The 22,284-nt window shown below is 61.2% G+C and overlaps 2 protein-coding genes across 2 annotated transcripts; both read left to right on the forward strand.

The window, feature by feature from the left end:
- The first annotated feature begins 6,068 nt into the window (after window positions 1-6,068).
- Window positions 6,069-11,063, forward strand: LOC130683118 (NUT family member 2B-like). Its single transcript, XM_057499391.1, has 8 exons — window positions 6,069-6,115; window positions 6,448-6,640; window positions 6,764-7,101; window positions 7,942-8,070; window positions 8,419-8,558; window positions 8,874-9,280; window positions 9,854-9,970; window positions 10,293-11,063. The coding sequence occupies exons 1-8, from the start codon at window positions 6,069-6,071 to the stop codon at window positions 11,061-11,063; spliced, it is 2,142 nt and encodes a 713-aa protein (XP_057355374.1).
- A 1,987-nt stretch (window positions 11,064-13,050) lies between these two features.
- LOC130683119 (NUT family member 2G-like) lies at window positions 13,051-22,114 on the forward strand. Its single transcript, XM_057499392.1, has 10 exons — window positions 13,051-13,558; window positions 13,820-13,920; window positions 15,783-15,841; window positions 17,498-17,690; window positions 17,814-18,151; window positions 18,992-19,120; window positions 19,469-19,608; window positions 19,923-20,329; window positions 20,905-21,015; window positions 21,344-22,114. The coding sequence occupies exons 1-10, from the start codon at window positions 13,051-13,053 to the stop codon at window positions 22,112-22,114; spliced, it is 2,757 nt and encodes a 918-aa protein (XP_057355375.1).
- Window positions 22,115-22,284: the final 170 nt, after the last annotated feature.

Consider the following 22,284-nt stretch of genomic DNA (forward strand, 5'->3'; position numbering starts at 1 on the left):
GGAGGAGTCGGCCCTCCAGGGCAGCTTCGGGCTCCTCCACATCCCAGTCCTGATCCTGGCTGCTGTGGGACAGGGAGGGTGGGGTGGGAGAGGTGGGAGGGCAGGGCCCCTGGGGGTGGCTGGTTGGGGGGTGGGATAAGAGGGTGGTGGGAAAGGTGTGGGGCGGTGGGGGTGTTCAGCCCATTTGGGCCTTGTATGCAAATGCAAATAAAGCCTGTTTTGTCACGAAAGGCTCGGCGTCTCTGCCCCTAGTGGCATCTAGGCTTCTCCACGGGAAAGGGCGCCGAAAGCAGGAAGGTCCCGGGCTCCGGGACCCAAGGCGATGATGTCCCCGTTCCCCCTCCACATTCATGTGCATTCTCCAGATGGCTCCCGATTGCCCACCGCCCGCATAAGCCCTCCCCCGCCCCACCTCTGCCCTCCTGGAGGCCGCTTTTGGGAGTCCCCAGGACACAGCGTCATCACAGGACCCCAAACTTCGAAGGATGGCAGCTGCTTTGGCCCTGTGCTCTCTGCAGCACCAGCCCACTTTCTGGACAGAGCCTGCAGACAGCCGTTGTCTAGAGGGGGCCCTCCCTTTCTCGCTGAAGCGGGCTGGGGCGCTGGGGGATGCTCAGGCATCAGGGTCTCCTGGGGGGCTGAGCAGAGAGGAAAGGCATGTCATGAGGGGACAGGCTCCACAACCGACGTGGAAGGCCCATCCTCCGGCCTCGGTGGGCGCATGAAATGTGTGGGCTGGTGGACAGTCCCTCTTCCCTCAGCACAGAGAGGGCATCGGGCTGGGAAGGAGAATCGGGGCACTCAGAAAGGAGATTGGGCGGGGGGGGGGCACCTCGTCTCTCTGGGGGATTTCTGTGCAGGAGCGTCCCGTCCACTGAGGTAGGAGGCCCCATGTAGCTGTGGCCTGAGAGGCTGGCCTCAGGGCCTTTGCATTTCAACGATGCCCACACTGCTGTCCCATCGCCTCCCCCCAGGGCTGGACCTTCTGTGAATAGGGTAATTTGGTGCTTTTGTTTAGACACATGACTGGTTTCTATATGTTGATTTTGTATTCTGCAAGTTTGCCAAATTGGTTTATGAGTTCTAAGAGTTTTTGCTGTTGACACTTCAGGGTTTTCTACATGTATGATCGTGACATGCATGAGCAGAGATAGTTTTACTTCTTTTCTGATTTGGATGCCTTTTATTTCTTTTACTCCCCTAATTCCCCTGACTGGGCCTTTCGGTGCTATTGAATAGAAACAGTGAGGGTGGGCACCTTTGCCTTCTGCCTAACGTTAGAAGAAAAGATTTCAGTTTTTCATCAGTGAGTATGCTTGTTGTGGGTTTTTCATATATGCCTTTATTGTGTTGAAGTACATTCCTTCTACACCCAATTTGTTGAGAGTTTGTACCGTGCAAGGGGTGCTGAATTTTCTCAAGTCCCATTTCTGCATCGATAGAGATAGCTTATTTTATTCCTTCCTTTTGTTAATTCAGTGTGTCACATTCATTTGGGTATGTTGAACTGTCCTTATATCCCAGGAACAAATCTTACTTGATCATTGTGTATGATCCTTTTAATGTGGTGTTGAATTTGATTTGCTACAATTTTGTTGAGGATTTTTCCATCTATGCTTATCAGGGATATTGGCCTGTAATTTTACTGTATTGTATTGTATTGTCCTGTCTAGCTTCAGTATCACGTAATGCTGGTCATCTAAATGAGTTTGTAAGTGCTCCCTCCTATCCAATTTTTTGGGACCATTTAAGGACTTTTTACATTTCTCTTTAAGTGTTCGGTGGAGTTCACCAGTGAAGCCATGCCATCTTGAACTTTGCTGTTTGGGGAGGTTTTTAAAAATTGATTCAATCTCATTTGTTGTTGGTGTGTTCAGACTTTCTATTTGAGCTTGATTCAGTTTTTGTGGATTATGTTTCTAAGAATTTATCCGTTTCTTCCAGGTCATCCAATTTGTTGGCACATAGCTGTCCATAATTATCTGCTATGACCCCTTTTATTTCTGAGTCATCATCCGGGGCCGCCTCAGCTCGGCGCCGAGAGCCCGCGAGGTGCTGGAGGCCGGCAGCCGCCCGTGCGTCCCCGCCCACCCCCGGCAGCGAGGACGCGGCGGCCACGTCCCCTCCCGCGCTGGGCGGGGCTAGCCGCCGCGGACCCCCGACCGGCCGCTCGGCCGTTGGCCCCGCCCCGCGCGCTCGTGCGCAGCGCGAGCGGTCCGCCGCAAGGGATCCTGGGAGCCGTTGGAGCCGCTGGTCCGCGCGCCCGGAGCCCGCCCGCTCCCTGGGCGTGTGGCGCGCGTGCGCGCGACGCGCGAGGCGAAGCGGGAATCCGCGGCTGGCAGGACCCGGCTTCAGGGTCCCGGGGCGTCGGAGCCGGGCCTCCTTTCCGCCGCCTGTGGACTGCGCACCCCCAGCCCGCACCCTGCGCTCGGCGGCCGGGCCCACGCACCGCGGGCTGGCTGCCTCGCAGCCGTCCTGTCTCACAGGCCTCACGGGCAGCGCGCTGACTCCCTAGGTTCGCGCCCCGCCCCCGAGTCCAGGGGCGGCCCTCCAGAGCTTCCCGCCAGACCTCAACGATAGTGAAAACATTTGCTCTGCCAGTGATCGCCTTAACAAGATGGAAAGACGAGTTGCAGACTGGGAGCAAATATTTGCAAAACATACGTCTCACAATGGACTAGTGCCTAAAACGTAAAAATAACTCTTCAGAGAACACTCCTGGCTCAGAGCTCTAGACCCACCCGGGAAACACTCGGGGTTCTTCCGCAGGCCTGCTGCACTACGTGTCCCCTTCACGGCACCTGCTGAGTGCATGCAGGTTTCCCGGCGAGCACGCCTCCGCGTGGAGGGTGGCGGGCACACCCTCCTCCGTGAGCATGGCGCTCTGACCTGGATCCACACGGGCCAAGGGGCCAACTGAAGTGGCATAGCAGGCAGTGTAGGAGTAGCTTTACTCCCCTCCTCTTCCAGAGGGAATTTTGCAGCACTTGAGCTGGCAATGAAAAAGACAGGCAGCAGAAGCCACTTTGGGACTTGAGTTTGTAATGCATTCCCAGAAGCTCCACACACCCGTCCGGCCTGTTGCAAGGTGGGTACCGGGTGTCAACTCCGCAGCTTCACCTACCACACTAAAACCTTGTGTGCACACGTGATCTCCCCATTCTGCTGCTCCTCCCTGACTGGGAGGAAGATCCTCTGTCCACTAAGGCCTGAGACCCACGTCCGGAGATTTTTGTTTTCTCGAAAGACACCCGCCCCTGGCCTTCCTGCAGGGATGGTCAGAAATCAGAGTGCAGAGGACTGTCATCTCCCCCTTGCGTGGCTGGTGTTTTCAAACACATTTGGGCTAACAATTCTATCTGCTTCTGGAGCCTAGGTTTTTTGATGGAGTCATATAAAAAGAGGTGTGGAATTGGGACGAGATAATTTTTCCACCGTGCGGTTTTCCAGTCGGTGGTCCTGAGAAGAACAAGCAAATCCTACATGAAAGCCGTGAGGGAGAATCTTGTCCACAATTGGTGGAGGAAGCAAGAGGGAAGCCTGCCTCTCGTGAGTGTCTCAGTACCATGCTGTGCTTCATCATCCCTCTGAATATGAAGTTCCTTGGTGAAAATCATCTAAGGTTTCCCATGATAAAAACCCAAGTCCTGGGAGATGTCTGCAAGTTGTTCTTTTCTCAATCCCCAGCAGGAGTTCTGTTAAGTAAAGCTCACTGTGGCTTGCTTGCAAGGCTGTAAATATCTGCAAATATATCAGAACATAAATGAATTTTCACCAGAAGAGAAAACTGAAAGCATTTAAAAAATAAGAAGAGAATGCATTTGCCTTTGGCCACATAGCACATGTCTGAGAAGATCTGCACAATCAGATGACACCGGTTCCCGGTGGACAGCGATCTGGGCTGCTGGGAAAGAGGCGGGAGGAGGACTCGCCACTGTACTTTCCGTGTTTACAGTGGACTGTGGATCATGCGAAGGTCTTACTTGTGTGAGATAGTACATTAAAACCATTAAAAAGGTAAACATACATATTTAGCAGGAGGGTGATGTTCCAAGAAACGCAAAGGAGGAATTTCTGGTCTTGGACGTGGAGTCTGCAGGGCCTTTCTTTGATGGGCTGGGGCTTTCCAGCAACGGGGGCCTGGCTGGGGTCTGCAGGGCCTCCACACACAGCCCTGGGGACGCACGGGCTGCTTCCTGAAGCGCGACGGGCACAGTGCCCCGAACAGGCTCGCGGCTGCACGGACATCCCCATTTCAAACGCAGGGCTGCCCGTGGCCATGAGTACCTGCGTGCTCATCAGAGCACCTGTTCCCATGGGTTCAGAAAGCCTAGCCTCTGTGGAAGTCAGTGACGGGCAGTAGGAAGCAGTGGGGCCCCGGCCGCACACTAGGTCGATGGTCACGGAATGAAAGTAGCGGGAACATCAGCTAGGACCTTGGTGCTGTGAGCCCGAAAAACGATTTGTAAGCGGCCAAGAGAGGCACCCACCGAGGGTGTGGCGCTGTAAGCTGGAAGAGCACCTGTGCTCTTGCCCACCTGCCAGAGTGCCCGTGGAATGTCTCCCCCTCCCTCGTGCCCCCAGCCCGCCTGCCCTCTGCCCCTCCCCCACTGCAGAGTGTCTTGGGCCCCTACATTCTAGGCCTGTTTACATTCAAACTTGCCCTGCCTGAGTGGGATCCTGAGCAGTTGGTGGAGGAGGCTGCTCTCTGGTCCTGGACTCGGTTCCCCAGGTGGAACGGCCAAGCAGCTGCGGTCGGATCTCAGCCTGTGGGGATGACTTCAGGAGGAGGTAAGGCCTGAAGGCTGGGTGGCAGTGTTTCAGGGGCCACCGCCCACCGGTCCCTGGGATTCAAATGTGACTGTTATCCGGGCACAGTGGTTAGACCGTCAAGGGGGGAGAGAGCTCTGGGCCCCAGGGTATCTCACCTGGGAGGTGCGGGGAGGCCTCTGGAAAGCTGAGGTAGCCCTGGGGAGGTGGCTTCTGGAGGTGGGTCAGGTGACACAAGGGAAGCGCCCTGAGCAGGGAGAAGGGACTGCCGCCCACACGCTGCTGCTTTCTAGAAAGGAGACGCGCCGTGGACCCTGCGTTTGGGGAGGCTGTGGTGGTGGCACGGAGGGGGGTGGTCCCGGGAAAGCCCGGCCCTGAGTCACCCTCCTGGGCACAGGGCTGGCCCCACGATGTCATCCCAAGGGATCTGAACTGCACTTTACCAGACCCCACAGTGCGCTAGGAGAGGTAGACAGACTTGGCCTGAGCCAGAAAATTGTCCAGGGGCCCTATCTGTGGCCAAGTCTGCAGGCACGTGTCCTCTCCACGAGCAAGTCCACAGCGTCCCCTGGCTGCCGGAGCCCAGACCTGCCACCCTCCCTCCAGCCAGAGCTCTTCTCCTCTGGGCAGTGGGCTGTTGTTGGGCTCACCGGGGACAGGGCAGCCGGGTGACGCCAGCAGGATAGGGCTTGGGTTCCTGAGTCATCCTGAATCCTTCTCCCTGTGAGGAGACTCAGTTCTGCAGAGCCACTTCCTCCTGTCCAGTGTCTCACAAACTTGAGCTTTGCGTTTCACCTTTGAGATGAGGCGTTTGCTTGTGTGCGAGGCACTAACCCAGAGATGATAGTGGACGTGGAGTATGGTTGCCTGTCCCGTGGGACATCTACACGTGCTGATTCCTTTCCAAAGCGGAGGGATCCTCCCCTGACTGCCCTCTGCTCTCCATTCCCAGCCCTTTCCCAGGCTCTGCAGGCCACACTGGTTGTCGAGTGACAGAATTCAGGGCACACGAGACCTCCTCCACTGACCCTCTCCTGGGAATGGAGCTCCTGAGCGGTGGCAGGGACCCTGGCCCATGTTAAGGGTGTGCTGTGGGTGGTTCTGGATGGGTTATGTCAGTCAGGGTCCCGGGGCCTTTCCCGCGCAGAGGGACATTTCAAGTGCGTTGGTGTGCTGTGTCAGGCAAGAAAGAGAGGGATTTACGTGGGCACGGGCACCGCAAAGCAGAGGGGCGTGGGCCCCGGTGTTTTAGACACTGCCGGGTCTCAAGGCCCCAGGTCCCGGACCATACCCGGGGGATGAGTGCCCTGCGGCTCACGGGCTGTGGTCGGGGTCGTCCCCGCAGGCAGGTGTCTGCAAGTCTTGTGTGGAGACAGCCATGAGGCCAGGGCCTGGTGGCACAAACGCAGCACCTGCTGGGAGGTCTCTTCTTGGCAGAGTGGGCCGGGGGCCCGGGTGGGGCAGACATTTCCAGGGGAACGGTCTCAGCTGGTCGGGGCCTGACTGTCCCCTGCGGACAGCTGTGCCCTGCCCGGTTCCACCAGCACACCGGCCCCTGAGTCCCGGGCACCCTTCCCAGGACAGATTCTCTCAGCACCTCTCCTGTCTTGACAGCGTTTCCAGTGCCGGGCCCGCAGGGGACCGTCAACCTTGGCACCTTCGTGTCATCTTTCACAGTGCTGCCTCAGCCACTCCCGTCCTCGGCCCGCCACACTGGGCCCCCTGGCAGCAGCACCCACCGAACGTCCTGGGCCCAGTGTTGCCCCCAGGAAGCACCCTGGTGCTGCCGACTCTTCCCAGCACGCCGTTGGTGGCAGCACAGGCCAGCTGTGGCCCAGGCTGGCCCGGGGCCTGCAACGTCACTGTGCACGTCTGGCCGGAACAGAGGCCCGTGCAGGCTCCCCAGCCTCAGACCTTTGTCGTGACTCAGGCCCCTCTCCATGGGAGCACTCCTGGGGCCCTCTGTGGGGGTGCTGTGTGTCCTGTGCCCCAGTTCCTGGCGGCCTCGGGAGTGAAGACCATCCTGCCCGCCCCTCCTGCCTGGAGCACCCAGGCTAGCGATGAAGGCTGGTCCCTGCACCGTCCACCTCGAGCTGCAGTGCCAGCTGCCCAGCTGGCCTCTGGCGGGCTCCCAGCATTGGCCAGTCCTCGTCCACCTGGGGCCGCTAGGAACAGCGGCCCGGCCTGCTCGCAGCCCACCGCCTCGCCCGGGAACGCCTGCCACCGCACCAGCGTGAACGAAAAGTTCCGGCGCTGGCAGCACTGCAAGCCCCTGGCCCGCAGGCACCTGCCCCAGAGTCCCGATGCGGAGGCACTGTCCTGCTTCCTCATGTGAGTGTCGTCCAACGGGGAAGCCACGGTGTCCAGCCTGGATCAAGGGCGGTGTCGCCCTCGCTCTGACCGGGCTGGTTGTCGGGAGGCGGTCACTTCTGGTGGTGACATCCTTTAGGCCGCATCTCGCGGGCGGTCCCTGTGAGCCAGCCGGCCTCTGGCTGCAATGCTCACCACAGGTTCGCTGCGGGCTCACAGTGGGGCCCCTGGCCGGCAGGCCCAGGGTTGGAGGCTGCGGTCTCAGGGTTCTGCCCGTTTTAACACCGGGCTGAGGGGATGATACCTGGGCATCCCCTCAGGGAGGCGGGGGACCCCAGGGCCCAGGAGACAGCTCTCTGCCCAACTGCCCTCCTGGGTGCAGGGTCCAGGCCAGGAGAGGCAGGGGGGACTGGGGCGGGTGGGGCGGCACACTCGGAGCCCAGGGCGGGGAAGCCCCACCATGGCCGGGCGCCTCCTGACTGGCCACTCCACTGCATTCCGAGGCCTGCAGAGCCCGCGCCTTGGGCTGTCCAGGCAGGGTGTCTGATGGCGTGGCCTGTGCTCGCCCATTTGATGCCTGTCGTTGTTAGCCGGAAAATGCCAATTTGAGGAGCAGCCCAGCTCTCCAGGCCACAGTGGGCAGCTGCGGTGTGAGGGCACGGGCGGCCGCAGTCCGTGGCGGAGGCTTGTGGAGTCAGGCGGCACCACAGTGGCCCGGAAGGCTGGCCTCTACTGCCGAGACCCTGCCGGTCTCCTCCTGGGCTTAGTCCTCCGTGCTGGGGATGCGGGCTCCACAGTGTGAGGTGGGGTGGGCAGGTTCCGGGCTGCAGATGGTGACTGACCCCAGTGGGCGAATTACAGCCCAGTGCTTCGGACCCTGGCCCGCCGGAACCCCACCATGACCCGGGAGGAGGTCCTGCAGCGGGGCGTGCAGAAGTGGCATTGTCTAAGCAAGTCAGAGCGCAGCATCTACTATGTGATGGCGGGAAGGTGAGTCAGGGCCCTGGGCCAAGGGCAGGATGAAGACCTGTACCCCTCTGGGATCATGCCCCCCCCACTTTGGGAGGCTGGCTACTCGTTTCCCCTGCCCCAGAGCCCCACCTGTCCAGACGCTGACCTTTTCTGTCTAGACATGAAGGTCTCAGGGCATTGGGGGGGAGGGTGCAGACACTGGCCCTGGGGCTGTACATGGGGTCGGGTGTCCCAGGCAGCCTGCCTCCCCACCATGGCCGGGGCCATGACACCCCATGCCCTCTCCGTCTGACCTCTCCATTGACTGCTTCTCTGCCTGGGCCCGGGAGGCCTCCTCCTCAAGGGACCGTGCCTCCCTCGCCCCAGGTTCATGGAGTTCGAGGCCGAGGAGGCGAGGCAATGTCAGAACGCACAGTGGATGAAGGCGGCGCAGGGCGTGCCTCATCCAGCACCCCTCAGGCCTGTTCCTCGGGCGCCCTCAGCCCCAGAGCGGGGCCAGAAGCGAGGTATGCCACCGTGTTCCCCCGGAGCCAAAGGCCAGAGGCAGTGGGAGCCTGGGAAGGCTTCGGTCCCCAACACGGTCCTACTCATCCCGGGCGCATTGGGCAGTGATCTCGATGCCACCAGTAGCATGGGGTCTCCCTTGGTCCCGACGGGAATGGGCCAGGTTTAGGACATGGCCACCCCCCTCTGCCCTGATCAGAGACCCACAAGGGGTGCTGGAAGGGGCAGGGGGCTGGGAGGAGGGCGGGCCTCCCTCCCCAGCATGAAGCCCTCGGAGGCCCTGTGTCCCCTTCCACACCTTGGTGCCTGCGGACCAGCTGGCCATGACCCCCCACGGGAATGTCCCCGAGCTCCGTCCTCCCTGAGCACGCTCAGTGCTGGGAAGGTGCGGCCAGCCTACCCACACTCCTTCCCTGCACCCTCCTCAGCACGCATCCGCGAGAAGGCCAGCGCCGGGGCCCAGTCCGCCAACGCCCAGCCACCGCGATGCCGGCAGAGCCCGCACACCGAGGCGCCGACGGAGATCCCCCTCGAGGCCGTGGCAGAGGGCCTGGAGATCATGGAGGGGCTGCTGGGGCCCAGCGGCCCAACTCAGGGGCTGCCCGGTGAAGAACGTGGGGAGGATAGCTCCAAACCGCCACAGGGAGAGGAGGGCGTCTATCCAGACCCGGGTCTCCTGACCTACATCAATGAGCTTTGTGCCCAGGGAGACTTTCTCAACAAGGTAGGCTGGCCCTGGCCAGGGTGCTACAGGATTTCAGGGAGCGGCACTCCGACCACCCATGTCGGGGTGGTGCCCAGGCAGCTGGAATTAAGTTGTTCTTATTCCTCAGCTCTGGTGTGTGTGTGTGTGTGTGTGTGTGTGTGTGTGTGTGTGTGCGCATGCGTGTGCGGGTGCGTGTGTGTGACAGTGGATGTGCATATGTATCTGTGTAAATGTATGTGTGTGTCTGCGTGTTGTACAGGGGTAAACCAGGTGAGCCAGGGTTGTGCGGGGTGTTGGTGTGCATGCTTGTGTGTGCGTGTGTGTGCATAGGTACCTGTATATGTACTTGTGTGGCTGTGCATATGTTTGCGTGCATGTCTCGTGTGGGGTGTGTGGCATGCACACATGTACGTGTGTATATGCTGTGCGTGTGCATGTGTGCCTGTGGTCGGGGACCGTGACCACGTCTTTCCAACACCTCCTTGTTGTGGAGGCTGGGGCTGGTCTCTGCTTTTCCCTCGCCCTCTGGGTCCTCTGGGTGCCCAGGGGATTCCCTCCAAGGATGCTCACAGCCTCTTCCTTCTGGGCCAGGCGGACGCAGTTCTGCACCCACGCTTCCTGGCGGAGTTGCCCTGCCCGGAAGCCCAGCTGGATCTCTTGGCCCTCGCTGAGGAGCTGGAGCAGGAGGAAGGACTGTCTTTGGCACAGGTGAGCTGGGAAAGGGAAGGAAACAGGTGAGCCTGGAGAGGGGCAGCCCGGGTGTGCCAGGGCAGGGGACCCCAGGACAGGATTCCTTCCTGACCGTTCCCCTGCGTTGCATGGCAGAAGTGGCAGGGAGGGCCTCTCTGAGGGTGGGGGCCGGGCAGGAGTACGGCAAGGAGAGGATGGGGGGAGCCGGGGAGGAGAGAGAGGACGCCGGCCGGGGCACCAAGCTGGGGGGTGAGGTTGGCAGGAGAGCCGCAGCGGCTGTCGTTGGCGTGGCACCGCCTCCGCCTCTCGGGCGGCCTCACGGTGCCCTCCCTCCTCGCAGCTGGAGCAGAAGCGACTCCTGGAACTGAAGCAGGAGGAGGGTGTGCAGGCCCCCGCGAGTCACGGCACACCCCGACTGGACTCAAGGCCTTCTGGGTCTGAGGCCGGCCAGGATCCCCAGAGGCACGGCCACGGCCCCCAGCTAGGGGCCAGCGACCAAGCCTGCCCACCAGAGTCTGGTTGCGGGCAGCGCCAGGCGCACAGCCGAGGAGACGCTGGCGTGTGGAGGCCCGAAGCCTTCGCTGCCTCTCCAGGACGCCAGGAGCCCCCTCCCCTGAAGGCTGGCTGGCGGCCCCATGCCCCCCAGGCTCGGTGCCGCACTTCGCCCAGCCTGGGGCCCAGGCTCGCCACTGCTCCGGGAGAGACCTGTCCTGCTCGGGAGCCCCTGGGGCCCACGGGCAGGCCCAGTGAGGGCGAGGAGGAGCTCCCCAGCCTGGCCTTCCTCCTGGCATCTCAGCACACACTGCCATCCTGGGGACTGCCCCAGAGTCCTACTCCAGGCTCAGACCTCCTCCGCCCTGGAGTACCCCAGGCCCGCTCTCCCCAGAAGCCGGGCCTCAGCCCCGCTGGCCCTCCAGCTGGCAAGGCCAGCAGTCGGGCCCCGTGTGCAGGCCCAGCCCCTGCTGGGAAGACACCCCTGCCAGGGGCCAGCCTCGGGGTCGCTGGGGGACCAGCCTTGGCTCTGGGGCTGGGCTGCCCCTCACAGCCCCGGAAGAGAAGGGGGGACCCTTTCGGCACAGGGAAGGGTAGGAAGCGGCCCTGCAGCCAGTAGGGAGGAGTCGGCCCTCCAGGGCAGCTTCGGGCTCCTCCACATCCCAGTCCTGATCCTGGCTGCTGTGGGACAGGGAGGGTGGGGTGGGAGAGGTGGGAGGGCAGGGCCCCTGGGGGTGGCTGGTTGGGGGGTGGGATAAGAGGGTGGTGGGAAAGGTGTGGGGCGGTGGGGGTGTTCAGCCCATTTGGGCCTTGTATGCAAATGCAAATAAAGCCTGTTTTGTCACGAAAGGCTCGGCGTCTCTGCCCCTAGTGGCATCTGGGCTTCTCCACGGGAAAGGGCGCCGAAAGCAGGAAGGTCCCGGGCTCCGGGACCCAAGGCGATGATGTCCCCGTTCCCCCTCCACATTCATGTGCATTCTCCAGATGGCTCCCGATTGCCCACCGCCCGCATAAGCCCTCCCCCGCCCCACCTCTGCCCTCCTGGAGGCCGCTTTTGGGAGTCCCCAGGACACAGCGTCATCACAGGACCCCAAACTTCGAACGATGGCAGCTGCTTTGGCCCTCTGCTCTCTGCAGCACCAGCCCACTTTCTGGACAGAGCCTGCAGACAGCCGTTGTCTAGAGGGGGCCCTCCCTTTCTCGCTGAAGCGGGCTGGGGCGCTGGGGGATGCTCAGGCATCAGGGTCTCCTGGGGGGCTGAGCAGAGAGGAAAGGCATGTCATGAGGGGACAGGCTCCACAACCGACGTGGAAGGCCCATCCTCCGGCCTCGGTGGGCGCATGAAATGTGTGGGCTGGTGGACAGTCCCTCTTCCCTCAGCACAGAGAGGGCATCGGGCTGGGAAGGAGAATCGGGGCACTCAGAAAGGAGATTGGGCGGGGGGGGGGCACCTCGTCTCTCTGGGGGATTTCTGTGCAGGAGCGTCCCGTCCACTGAGGTAGGAGGCCCCATGTAGCTGTGGCCTGAGAGGCTGGCCTCAGGGCCTTTGCATTTCAACGATGCCCACACTGCTGTCCCATCGCCTCCCCCCAGGGCTGGACCTTCTGTGAATAGGGTAATTTGGTGCTTTTGTTTAGACACATGACTGGTTTCTATATGTTGATTTTGTATTCTGCAAGTTTGCCAAATTGGTTTATGAGTTCTAAGAGTTTTTGCTGTTGACACTTCAGGGTTTTCTACATGTATGATCGTGACATGCATGAGCAGAGATAGTTTTACTTCTTTTCTGATTTGGATGCCTTTTATTTCTTTTTCTCCCCTAATTCCCCTGACTGGGCCTTTCGGTGCTATTGAATAGAAACAGTGAGGGTGGGCACCTTTGCCTTCTGCCTAACGTTAGAAGAAAAGATTTCAGTTTTTCATCAGTGAGTATGCTTGTTGTGGGTTTTTCATATATGCCTTTATTGTGTTGAAGTACATTCCTTCTACACCCAATTTGTTGAGAGTTTGTACCGTGCAAGGGGTGCTGAATTTTCTCAAGTCCCATTTCTGCATCGATAGAGATAGCTTATTTTATTCCTTCCTTTTGTTAATTCAGTGTGTCACATTCATTTGGGTATGTTGAACTGTCCTTATATCCCAGGAACAAATCTTACTTGATCATTGTGTATGATCCTTTTAATGTGGTGTTGAATTTGATTTGCTACAATTTTGTTGAGGATTTTTCCATCTATGCTTATCAGGGATATTGGCCTGTAATTTTACTGTATTGTATTGTATTGTCCTGTCTAGCTTCAGTATCACGTAATGCTGGTCATCTAAATGAGTTTGTAAGTGCTCCCTCCTATCCAATTTTTTGGGACCATTTAAGGACTTTTTACATTTCTCTTTAAGTGTTCGGTGGAGTTCACCAGTGAAGCCATGCCATCTTGAACTTTGCTGTTTGGGGAGGTTTTTAAAAATTGATTCAATCTCATTTGTTGTTGGTGTGTTCAGACTTTCTATTTGAGCTTGATTCAGTTTTTGTGGATTATGTTTCTAAGAATTTATCCGTTTCTTCCAGGTCATCCAATTTGTTGGCACATAGCTGTCCATAATTATCTGCTATGACCCCTTTTATTTCTGAGTCATCATCCGGGGCCGCCTCAGCTCGGCGCCGAGAGCCCGCGAGGTGCTGGAGGCCGGCAGCCGCCCGTGCGTCCCCGCCCACCCCCGGCAGCGAGGACGCGGCGGCCACGTCCCCTCCCGCGCTGGGCGGGGCTAGCCGCCGCGGACCCCCGACCGGCCGCTCGGCCGTTGGCCCCGCCCCGCGCGCTCGTGCGCAGCGCGAGCGGTCCGCCGCAAGGGATCCTGGGAGCCGTTGGAGCCGCTGGTCCGCGCGCCCGGAGCCCGCCCGCTCCCTGGGCGTGTGGCGCGCGTGCGCGCGACGCGCGAGGCGAAGCGGGAATCCGCGGCTGGCAGGACCCGGCTTCAGGGTCCCGGGGCGTCGGAGCCGGGCCTCCTTTCCGCCGCCTGTGGACTGCGCACCCCCAGCCCGCACCCTGCGCTCGGCGGCCGGGCCCACGCACCGCGGGCTGGCTGCCTCGCAGCCGTCCTGTCTCACAGGCCTCACGGGCAGCGCGCTGACTCCCTAGGTTCGCGCCCCGCCCCCGAGTCCAGGGGCGGCCCTCCAGAGCTTCCCGCCAGACCTCAACGATAGTGAAAACATTTGCTCTGCCAGTGATCGCCTTAACAAGATGGAAAGACGAGTTGCAGACTGGGAGCAAATATTTGCAAAACATACGTCTCACAATGGACTAGTGCCTAAAACGTAAAAATAACTCTTCAGAGAACACTCCTGGCTCAGAGCTCTAAACACTCGGGGTTCTTCCGCAGGCCTGCTGCACTTCGTGTCCCCTTCACGGCACCTGCTGAGTGCATGCAGGTTTCCCGGCGAGCACGCCTCCGCGTGGAGGGTGGCGGGCACACCCTCCTCCGTGAGCATGGCGCTCTGACCTGGATCCACACGGGCCAAGGGGCCAACTGAAGTGGCATAGCAGGCAGTGTAGGAGTAGCTTTACTCCCCTCCTCTTCCAGAGGGAATTTTGCAGCACTTGAGCTGGCAATGAAAAAGACAGGCAGCAGAAGCCACTTTGGGACTTGAGTTTGTAATGCATTCCCAGAAGCTCCACACACCCGTCCGGCCTGTTGCAAGGTGGGTACTGGGTGTCAACTCCGCAGCTTCACCTACCACACTAAAACCTTGTGTGCACACGTGATCTCCCCATTCTGCTGCTCCTCCCTGACTGGGAGGAAGATCCTCTGTCCGCTAAGGCCTGAGACCCACGTCCGGAGATTTTTGTTTTCTCGAAAGACACCCGCCCCTGGCCTTCCTGCAGGGATGGTCAGAAATCAGAGTGCAGAGGACTGTCATCTCCCCCTTGCGTGGCTGGTGTTTTCAAACACATTTGGGCTAACAATTCTATCTGCTTCTGGAGCCTAGGTTTTTTGATGGAGTCATATAAAAAGAGGTGTGGAATTGGGACGAGATAATTTTTCCACCGTGCGGTTTTCCAGTCGGTGGTCCTGAGAAGAACAAGCAAATCCTACATGAAAGCCGTGAGGGAGAATCTTGTCCACAATTGGTGGAGGAAGCAAGAGGGAAGCCTGCCTCTCGTGAGTGTCTCAGTACCATGCTGTGCTTCATCATCCCTCTGAATATGAAGTTCCTTGGTGAAAATCATCTAAGGTTTCCCATGATAAAAACCCAAGTCCTGGGAGATGTCTGCAAGTTGTTCTTTTCTCAATCCCCAGCAGGAGTTCTGTTAAGTAAAGCTCACTGTGGCTTGCTTGCAAGGCTGTAAATATCTGCAAATATATCAGAACATAAATGAATTTTCACCAGAAGAGAAAACTGAAAGCATTTAAAAAATAAGAAGAGAATGCATTTGCCTTTGGCCACATAGCACATGTCTGAGAAGATCTGCACAATCAGATGACACCGGTTCCCGGTGGACAGCGATCTGGGCTGCTGGGAAAGAGGCGGGAGGAGGACTCGCCACTGTACTTTCCGTGTTTACAGTGGACTGTGGATCATGCGAAGGTCTTACTTGTGTGAGATAGTACATTAAAACCATTAAAAAGGTAAACATACATATTTAGCAGGAGGGTGATGTTCCAAGAAACGCAAAGGAGGAATTTCTGGTCTTGGACGTGGAGTCTGCAGGGCCTTTCTTTGATGGGCTGGGGCTTTCCAGCAACGGGGGCCTGGCTGGGGTCTGCAGGGCCTCCACACACAGCCCTGGGGACGCACGGGCTGCTTCCTGAAGCGCGACGGGCACAGTGCCCCGAACAGGCTCGCGGCTGCACGGACATCCCCATTTCAAACGCAGGGCTGCCCGTGGCCATGAGTACCTGCGTGCTCATCAGAGAACCTGTTCCCATGGGTTCAGAAAGCCTAGCCTCTGTGGAAGTCAGTGACGGGCAGTAGGAAGCAGTGGGGCCCCGGCCGCACACTAGGTCGATGGTCACGGAATGAAAGTAGCAGGAACATCAGCTAGGACCTTGGTGCTGTGAGCCCGAAAAACGATTTGTAAGCGGCCAAGAGAGGCACCCACCGAGGGTGTGGCGCTGTAAGCTGGAAGAGCACCTGTGCTCTTGCCCACCTGCCAGAGTGCCCGTGGAATGTCTCCCCCTCCCTCGTGCCCCCAGCCCGCCTGCCCTCTGCCCCTCCCCCACTGCAGAGTGTCTTGGGCCCCTACATTCTAGGCCTGTTTACATTCAAACTTGCCCTGCCTGAGTGGGATCCTGAGCAGTTGGTGGAGGAGGCTGCTCTCTGGTCCTGGACTCGGTTCCCCAGGTGGAACGGCCAAGCAGCTGCGGTCGGATCTCAGCCTGTGGGGATGACTTCAGGAGGAGGTAAGGCCTGAAGGCTGGGTGGCAGTGTTTCAGGGGCCACCGCCCACCGGTCCCTGGGATTCAAATGTGACTGTTATCCGGGCACAGTGGTTAGACCGTCAAGGGGGGAGAGAGCTCTGGGCCCCAGGGTATCTCACCTGGGAGGTGCGGGGAGGCCTCTGGAAAGCTGAGGTAGCCCTGGGGAGGTGGCTTCTGGAGGTGGGTCAGGTGACACAAGGGAAGCGCCCTGAGCAGGGAGAAGGGACTGCCGCCCACACGCTGCTGCTTTCTAGAAAGGAGACGCGCCGTGGACCCTGCGTTTGGGGAGGCTGTGGTGGTGGCACGGAGGGGGGTGGTCCCGGGAAAGCCCGGCCCTGAGTCACCCTCCTGGGCACAGGGCTGGCCCCACGATGTCATCCCAAGGGATCTGAACTGCACTTTACCAGACCCCGCAGTGCGCTAGGAGAGGTAGACAGACTTGGCCTGAGCCAGAAAATTGTCCAGGGGCCCTATCTGTGGCCAAGTCTGCAGGCACGTGTCCTCTCCACGAGCAAGTCCACAGCGTCCCCTGGCTGCCGGAGCCCAGACCTGCCACCCTCCCTCCAGCCAGAGCTCTTCTCCTCTGGGCAGTGGGCTGTTGTTGGGCTCACCGGGGACAGGGCAGCCGGGTGACGCCAGCAGGATAGGGCTTGGGTTCCTGAGTCATCCTGAATCCTTCTCCCTGTGAGGAGACTCAGTTCTGCAGAGCCACTTCCTCCTGTCCAGTGTCTCACAAACTTGAGCTTTGCGTTTCACCTTTGAGATGAGGCGTTTGCTTGTGTGCGAGGCACTAACCCAGAGATGATAGTGGACGTGGAGTATGGTTGCCTGTCCCGTGGGACATCTACACGTGCTGATTCCTTTCCAAAGCGGAGGGATCCTCCCCTGACTGCCCTCTGCTCTCCATTCCCAGCCCTTTCCCAGGCTCTGCAGGCCACACTGGTTGTCGAGTGACAGAATTCAGGGCACACGAGACCTCCTCCACTGACCCTCTCCTGGGAATGGAGCTCCTGAGCGGTGGCAGGGACCCTGGCCCATGTTAAGGGTGTGCTGTGGGTGGTTCTGGATGGGTTATGTCAGTCAGGGTCCCGGGGCCTTTCCCGCGCAGAGGGACATTTCAAGTGCGTTGGTGTGCTGTGTCAGGCAAGAAAGAGAGGGATTTACGTGGGCACGGGCACCGCAAAGCAGAGGGGCGTGGGCCCCGGTGTTTTAGACACTGCCGGGTCTCAAGGCCCCAGGTCCCGGACCATACCCGGGGGATGAGTGCCCTGCGGCTCACGGGCTGTGGTCGGGGTCGTCCCCGCAGGCAGGTGTCTGCAATTCTTGTGTGGAGACAGCCATGAGGCCAGGGCCTGGTGGCACAAACGCAGCACCTGCTGGGAGGTCTCTTCTTGGCAGAGTGGGCCGGGGGCCCGGGTGGGGCAGACATTTCCAGGGGAACGGTCTCAGCTGGTCGGGGCCTGACTGTCCCCTGCGGACAGCTGTGCCCTGCCCGGTTCCACCAGCACACCGGCCCCTGAGTCCCGGGCACCCTTCCCAGGACAGATTCTCTCAGCACCTCTCCTGTCTTGACAGCGTTTCCAGTGCCGGGCCCGCAGGGGACCGTCAACCTTGGCACCTTCGTGTCATCTTTCACAGTGCTGCCTCAGCCACTCCCGTCCTCGGCCCGCCACACTGGGCCCCCTGGCAGCAGCACCCACCGAACGTCCTGGGCCCAGTGTTGCCCCCAGGAAGCACCCTGGTGCTGCCGACTCTTCCCAGCACGCCGTTGGTGGCAGCACAGGCCAGCTGTGGCCCAGGCTGGCCCGGGGCCTGCAACGTCACTGTGCACGTCTGGCCGGAACAGAGGCCCGTGCAGGCTCCCCAGCCTCAGACCTTTGTCGTGACTCAGGCCCCTCTCCATGGGAGCACTCCTGGGGCCCTCTGTGGGGGTGCTGTGTGTCCTGTGCCCCAGTTCCTGGCGGCCTCGGGAGTGAAGACCATCCTGCCCGCCCCTCCTGCCTGGAGCACCCAGGCTAGCGATGAAGGCTGGTCCCTGCACCGTCCACCTCGAGCTGCAGTGCCAGCTGCCCAGCTGGCCTCTGGCGGGCTCCCAGCATTGGCCAGTCCTCGTCCACCTGGGGCCGCTAGGAACAGCGGCCCGGCCTGCTCGCAGCCCACCGCCTCGCCCGGGAACGCCTGCCACCGCACCAGCGTGAACGAAAAGTTCCGGCGCTGGCAGCACTGCAAGCCCCTGGCCCGCAGGCACCTGCCCCAGAGTCCCGATGCGGAGGCACTGTCCTGCTTCCTCATGTGAGTGTCGTCCAACGGGGAAGCCACGGTGTCCAGCCTGGATCAAGGGCGGTGTCGCCCTCGCTCTGACCGGGCTGGTTGTCGGGAGGCGGTCACTTCTGGTGGTGACATCCTTTAGGCCGCATCTCGCGGGCGGTCCCTGTGAGCCAGCCGGCCTCTGGCTGCAATGCTCACCACAGGTTCGCTGCGGGCTCACAGTGGGGCCCCTGGCCGGCAGGCCCAGGGTTGGAGGCTGCGGTCTCAGGGTTCTGCCCGTTTTAACACCGGGCTGAGGGGATGATACCTGGGCATCCCCTCAGGGAGGCGGGGGACCCCAGGGCCCAGGAGACAGCTCTCTGCCCAACTGCCCTCCTGGGTGCAGGGTCCAGGCCAGGAGAGGCAGGGGGGACTGGGGCGGGTGGGGCGGCACACTCGGAGCCCAGGGCGGGGAAGCCCCACCATGGCCGGGCGCCTCCTGACTGGCCACTCCACTGCATTCCGAGGCCTGCAGAGCCCGCGCCTTGGGCTGTCCAGGCAGGGTGTCTGATGGCGTGGCCTGTGCTCGCCCATTTGATGCCTGTCGTTGTTAGCCGGAAAATGCCAATTTGAGGAGCAGCCCAGCTCTCCAGGCCACAGTGGGCAGCTGCAGTGTGAGGGCACGGGCGGCCGCAGTCCGTGGCGGAGGCTTGTGGAGTCAGGCGGCACCACAGTGGCCCGGAAGGCTGGCCTCTACTGCCGAGACCCTGCCGGTCTCCTCCTGGGCTTAGTCCTCCGTGCTGGGGATGCGGGCTCCACAGTGTGAGGTGGGGTGGGCAGGTTCCGGGCTGCAGATGGTGACTGACCCCAGTGGGCGAATTACAGCCCAGTGCTTCGGACCCTGGCCCGCCGGAACCCCACCATGACCCGGGAGGAGGTCCTGCAGCGGGGCGTGCAGAAGTGGCATTGTCTAAGCAAGTCAGAGCGCAGCATCTACTATGTGATGGCGGGAAGGTGAGTCAGGGCCCTGGGCCAAGGGCAGGATGAAGACCTGTACCCCTCTGGGATCATGCCCCCCCCACTTTGGGAGGCTGGCTACTCGTTTCCCCTGCCCCAGAGCCCCACCTGTCCAGACGCTGACCTTTTCTGTCTAGACATGAAGGTCTCAGGGCATTGGGGGGGAGGGTGCAGACACTGGCCCTGGGGCTGTACATGGGGTCGGGTGTCCCAGGCAGCCTGCCTCCCCACCATGGCCGGGGCCATGACACCCCATGCCCTCTCCGTCTGACCTCTCCATTGACTGCTTCTCTGCCTGGGCCCGGGAGGCCTCCTCCTCAAGGGACCGTGCCTCCCTCGCCCCAGGTTCATGGAGTTCGAGGCCGAGGAGGCGAGGCAATGTCAGAACGCACAGTGGATGAAGGCGGCGCAGGGCGTGCCTCATCCAGCACCCCTCAGGCCTGTTCCTCGGGCGCCCTCAGCCCCAGAGCGGGGCCAGAAGCGAGGTATGCCACCGTGTTCCCCCGGAGCCAAAGGCCAGAGGCAGTGGGAGCCTGGGAAGGCTTCGGTCCCCAACACGGTCCTACTCATCCCGGGCGCATTGGGCAGTGACCTCGATGCCACCAGTAGCATGGGTCTCCCTTGGTCCCGACGGGAATGGGCCAGGTTTAGGACATGGCCACCCCCCTCTGCCCTGATCAGAGACCCACAAGGGGTGCTGGAAGGGGCAGGGGGCTGGGAGGAGGGCGGGCCTCCCTCCCCAGCATGAAGCCCTCGGAGGCCCTGTGTCCCCTTCCACACCTTGGTGCCTGCGGACCAGCTGGCCATGACCCCCCACGGGAATGTCCCCGAGCTCCGTCCTCCCTGAGCACGCTCAGTGCTGGGAAGGTGCGGCCAGCCTACCCACACTCCTTCCCTGCACCCTCCTCAGCACGCATCCGCGAGAAGGCCAGCGCCGGGGCCCAGTCCGCCAACGCCCAGCCACCGCGATGCCGGCAGAGCCCGCACACCGAGGCGCCGACGGAGATCCCCCTCGAGGCCGTGGCAGAGGGCCTGGAGATCATGGAGGGGCTGCTGGGGCCCAGCGGCCCAACTCAGGGGCTGCCCGGTGAAGAACGTGGGGAGGATAGCTCCAAGCCGCCACAGGGAGAGGAGGGCGTCTATCCAGACCCGGGTCTCCTGACCTACATCAATGAGCTTTGTGCCCAGGGAGACTTTCTCAACAAGGTAGGCTGGCCCTGGCCAGGGTGCTACAGGATTTCAGGGAGCGGCACTCCGACCACCCATGTCGGGGTGGTGCCCAGGCAGCTGGAATTAAGTTGTTCTTATTCCTCAGCTCTGGTGTGTGTGTGTGTGTGTGTGTGTGTGTGTGTGTGTGTGTGTGCGCATGCGTGTGCGGGTGCGTGTGTGTGACAGTGGATGTGCATATGTATCTGTGTAAATGTATGTGTGTGTCTGCGTGTTGTACAGGGGTAAACCAGGTGAGCCAGGGTTGTGCGGGGTGTTGGTGTGCATGCTTGTGTGTGCGTGTGTGTGCATAGGTACCTGTATATGTACTTGTGTGGCTGTGCATATGTTTGCGTGCATGTCTCGTGTGGGGTGTGTGGCATGCACACATGTACGTGTGTATATGCTGTGCGTGTGCATGTGTGCCTGTGGTCGGGGACCGTGACCACGTCTTTCCAACACCTCCTTGTTGTGGAGGCTGGGGCTGGTCTCTGCTTTTCCCTCGCCCTCTGGGTCCTCTGGGTGCCCAGGGGATTCCCTCCAAGGATGCTCACAGCCTCTTCCTTCTGGGCCAGGCGGACGCAGTTCTGCACCCACGCTTCCTGGCGGAGTTGCCCTGCCCGGAAGCCCAGCTGGATCTCTTGGCCCTCGCTGAGGAGCTGGAGCAGGAGGAAGGACTGTCTTTGGCACAGGTGAGCTGGGAAAGGGAAGGAAACAGGTGAGCCTGGAGAGGGGCAGCCCGGGTGTGCCAGGGCAGGGGACCCCAGGACAGGATTCCTTCCTGACCGTTCCCCTGCGTTGCATGGCAGAAGTGGCAGGGAGGGCCTCTCTGAGGGTGGGGGCCGGGCAGGAGTACGGCAGGGAGAGGATGGGGGGAGCCGGGGAGGAGAGAGAGGACGCCGGCCGGGGCACCAAGCTGGGGGGTGAGGTTGGCAGGAGAGCCGCAGCGGCTGTCGTTGGCGTGGCACCGCCTCCGCCTCTCGGGCGGCCTCACGGTGCCCTCCCTCCTCACAGCTGGAGCAGAAGCGACTCCTGGAACTGAAGCAGGAGGAGGGTGTGCAGGCCCCCGCGAGTCACGGCACACCCCGACTGGACTCAAGGCCTTCTGGGTCTGAGGCCGGCCAGGATCCCCAGAGGCACGGCCACGGCCCCCAGCTAGGGGCCAGCGACCAAGCCTGCCCACCAGAGTCTGGTTGCGGGCAGCGCCAGGCGCACAGCCGAGGAGACGCTGGCGTGTGGAGGCCCGAAGCCTTCGCTGCCTCTCCAGGACGCCAGGAGCCCCCTCCCCTGAAGGCTGGCTGGCGGCCCCATGCCCCCCAGGCTCGGTGCCGCACTTCGCCCAGCCTGGGGCCCAGGCTCGCCACTGCTCCGGGAGAGACCTGTCCTGCTCGGGAGTCCCTGGGGCCCACGGGCAGGCCCAGTGAGGGCGAGGAGGAGCTCCCCAGCCTGGCCTTCCTCCTGGCATCTCAGCACACACTGCCATCCTGGGGACTGCCCCAGAGTCCTACTCCAGGCTCAGACCTCCTCCGCCCTGGAGTACCCCAGGCCCGCTCTCCCCAGAAGCCGGGCCTCAGCCCCGCTGGCCCTCCAGCTGGCAAGGCCAGCAGTCGGGCCCCGTGTGCAGGCCCAGCCCCTGCTGGGAAGACACCCCTGCCAGGGGCCAGCCTCGGGGGCGCTGGGGAACCAGCCTTGGCTCTGGGGCTGGGCTGCCCCTCACAGCCCCGGAAGAGAAGGGGGGACCCTTTCGGCACAGGGAAGGGTAGGAAGCGGCCCTGCAGCCAGTAGGGAGGAGTCGGCCCTCCAGGGCAGCTTCGGGCTCCTCCACATCCCAGTCCTGATCCTGGCTGCTGTGGGACAGGGAGGGTGGGGTGGGAGAGGTGGGAGGGCAGGGCCCCTGGGGGTGGCTGGTTGGGGGGTGGGATAAGAGGGTGGTGGGAAAGGTGTGGGGCGGTGGG

Source organism: Manis pentadactyla, chromosome 3 (genome assembly GCF_030020395.1).
Source record: "Manis pentadactyla isolate mManPen7 chromosome 3, mManPen7.hap1, whole genome shotgun sequence".
Classification (NCBI taxonomy): domain Eukaryota; kingdom Metazoa; phylum Chordata; class Mammalia; order Pholidota; family Manidae; genus Manis; species Manis pentadactyla.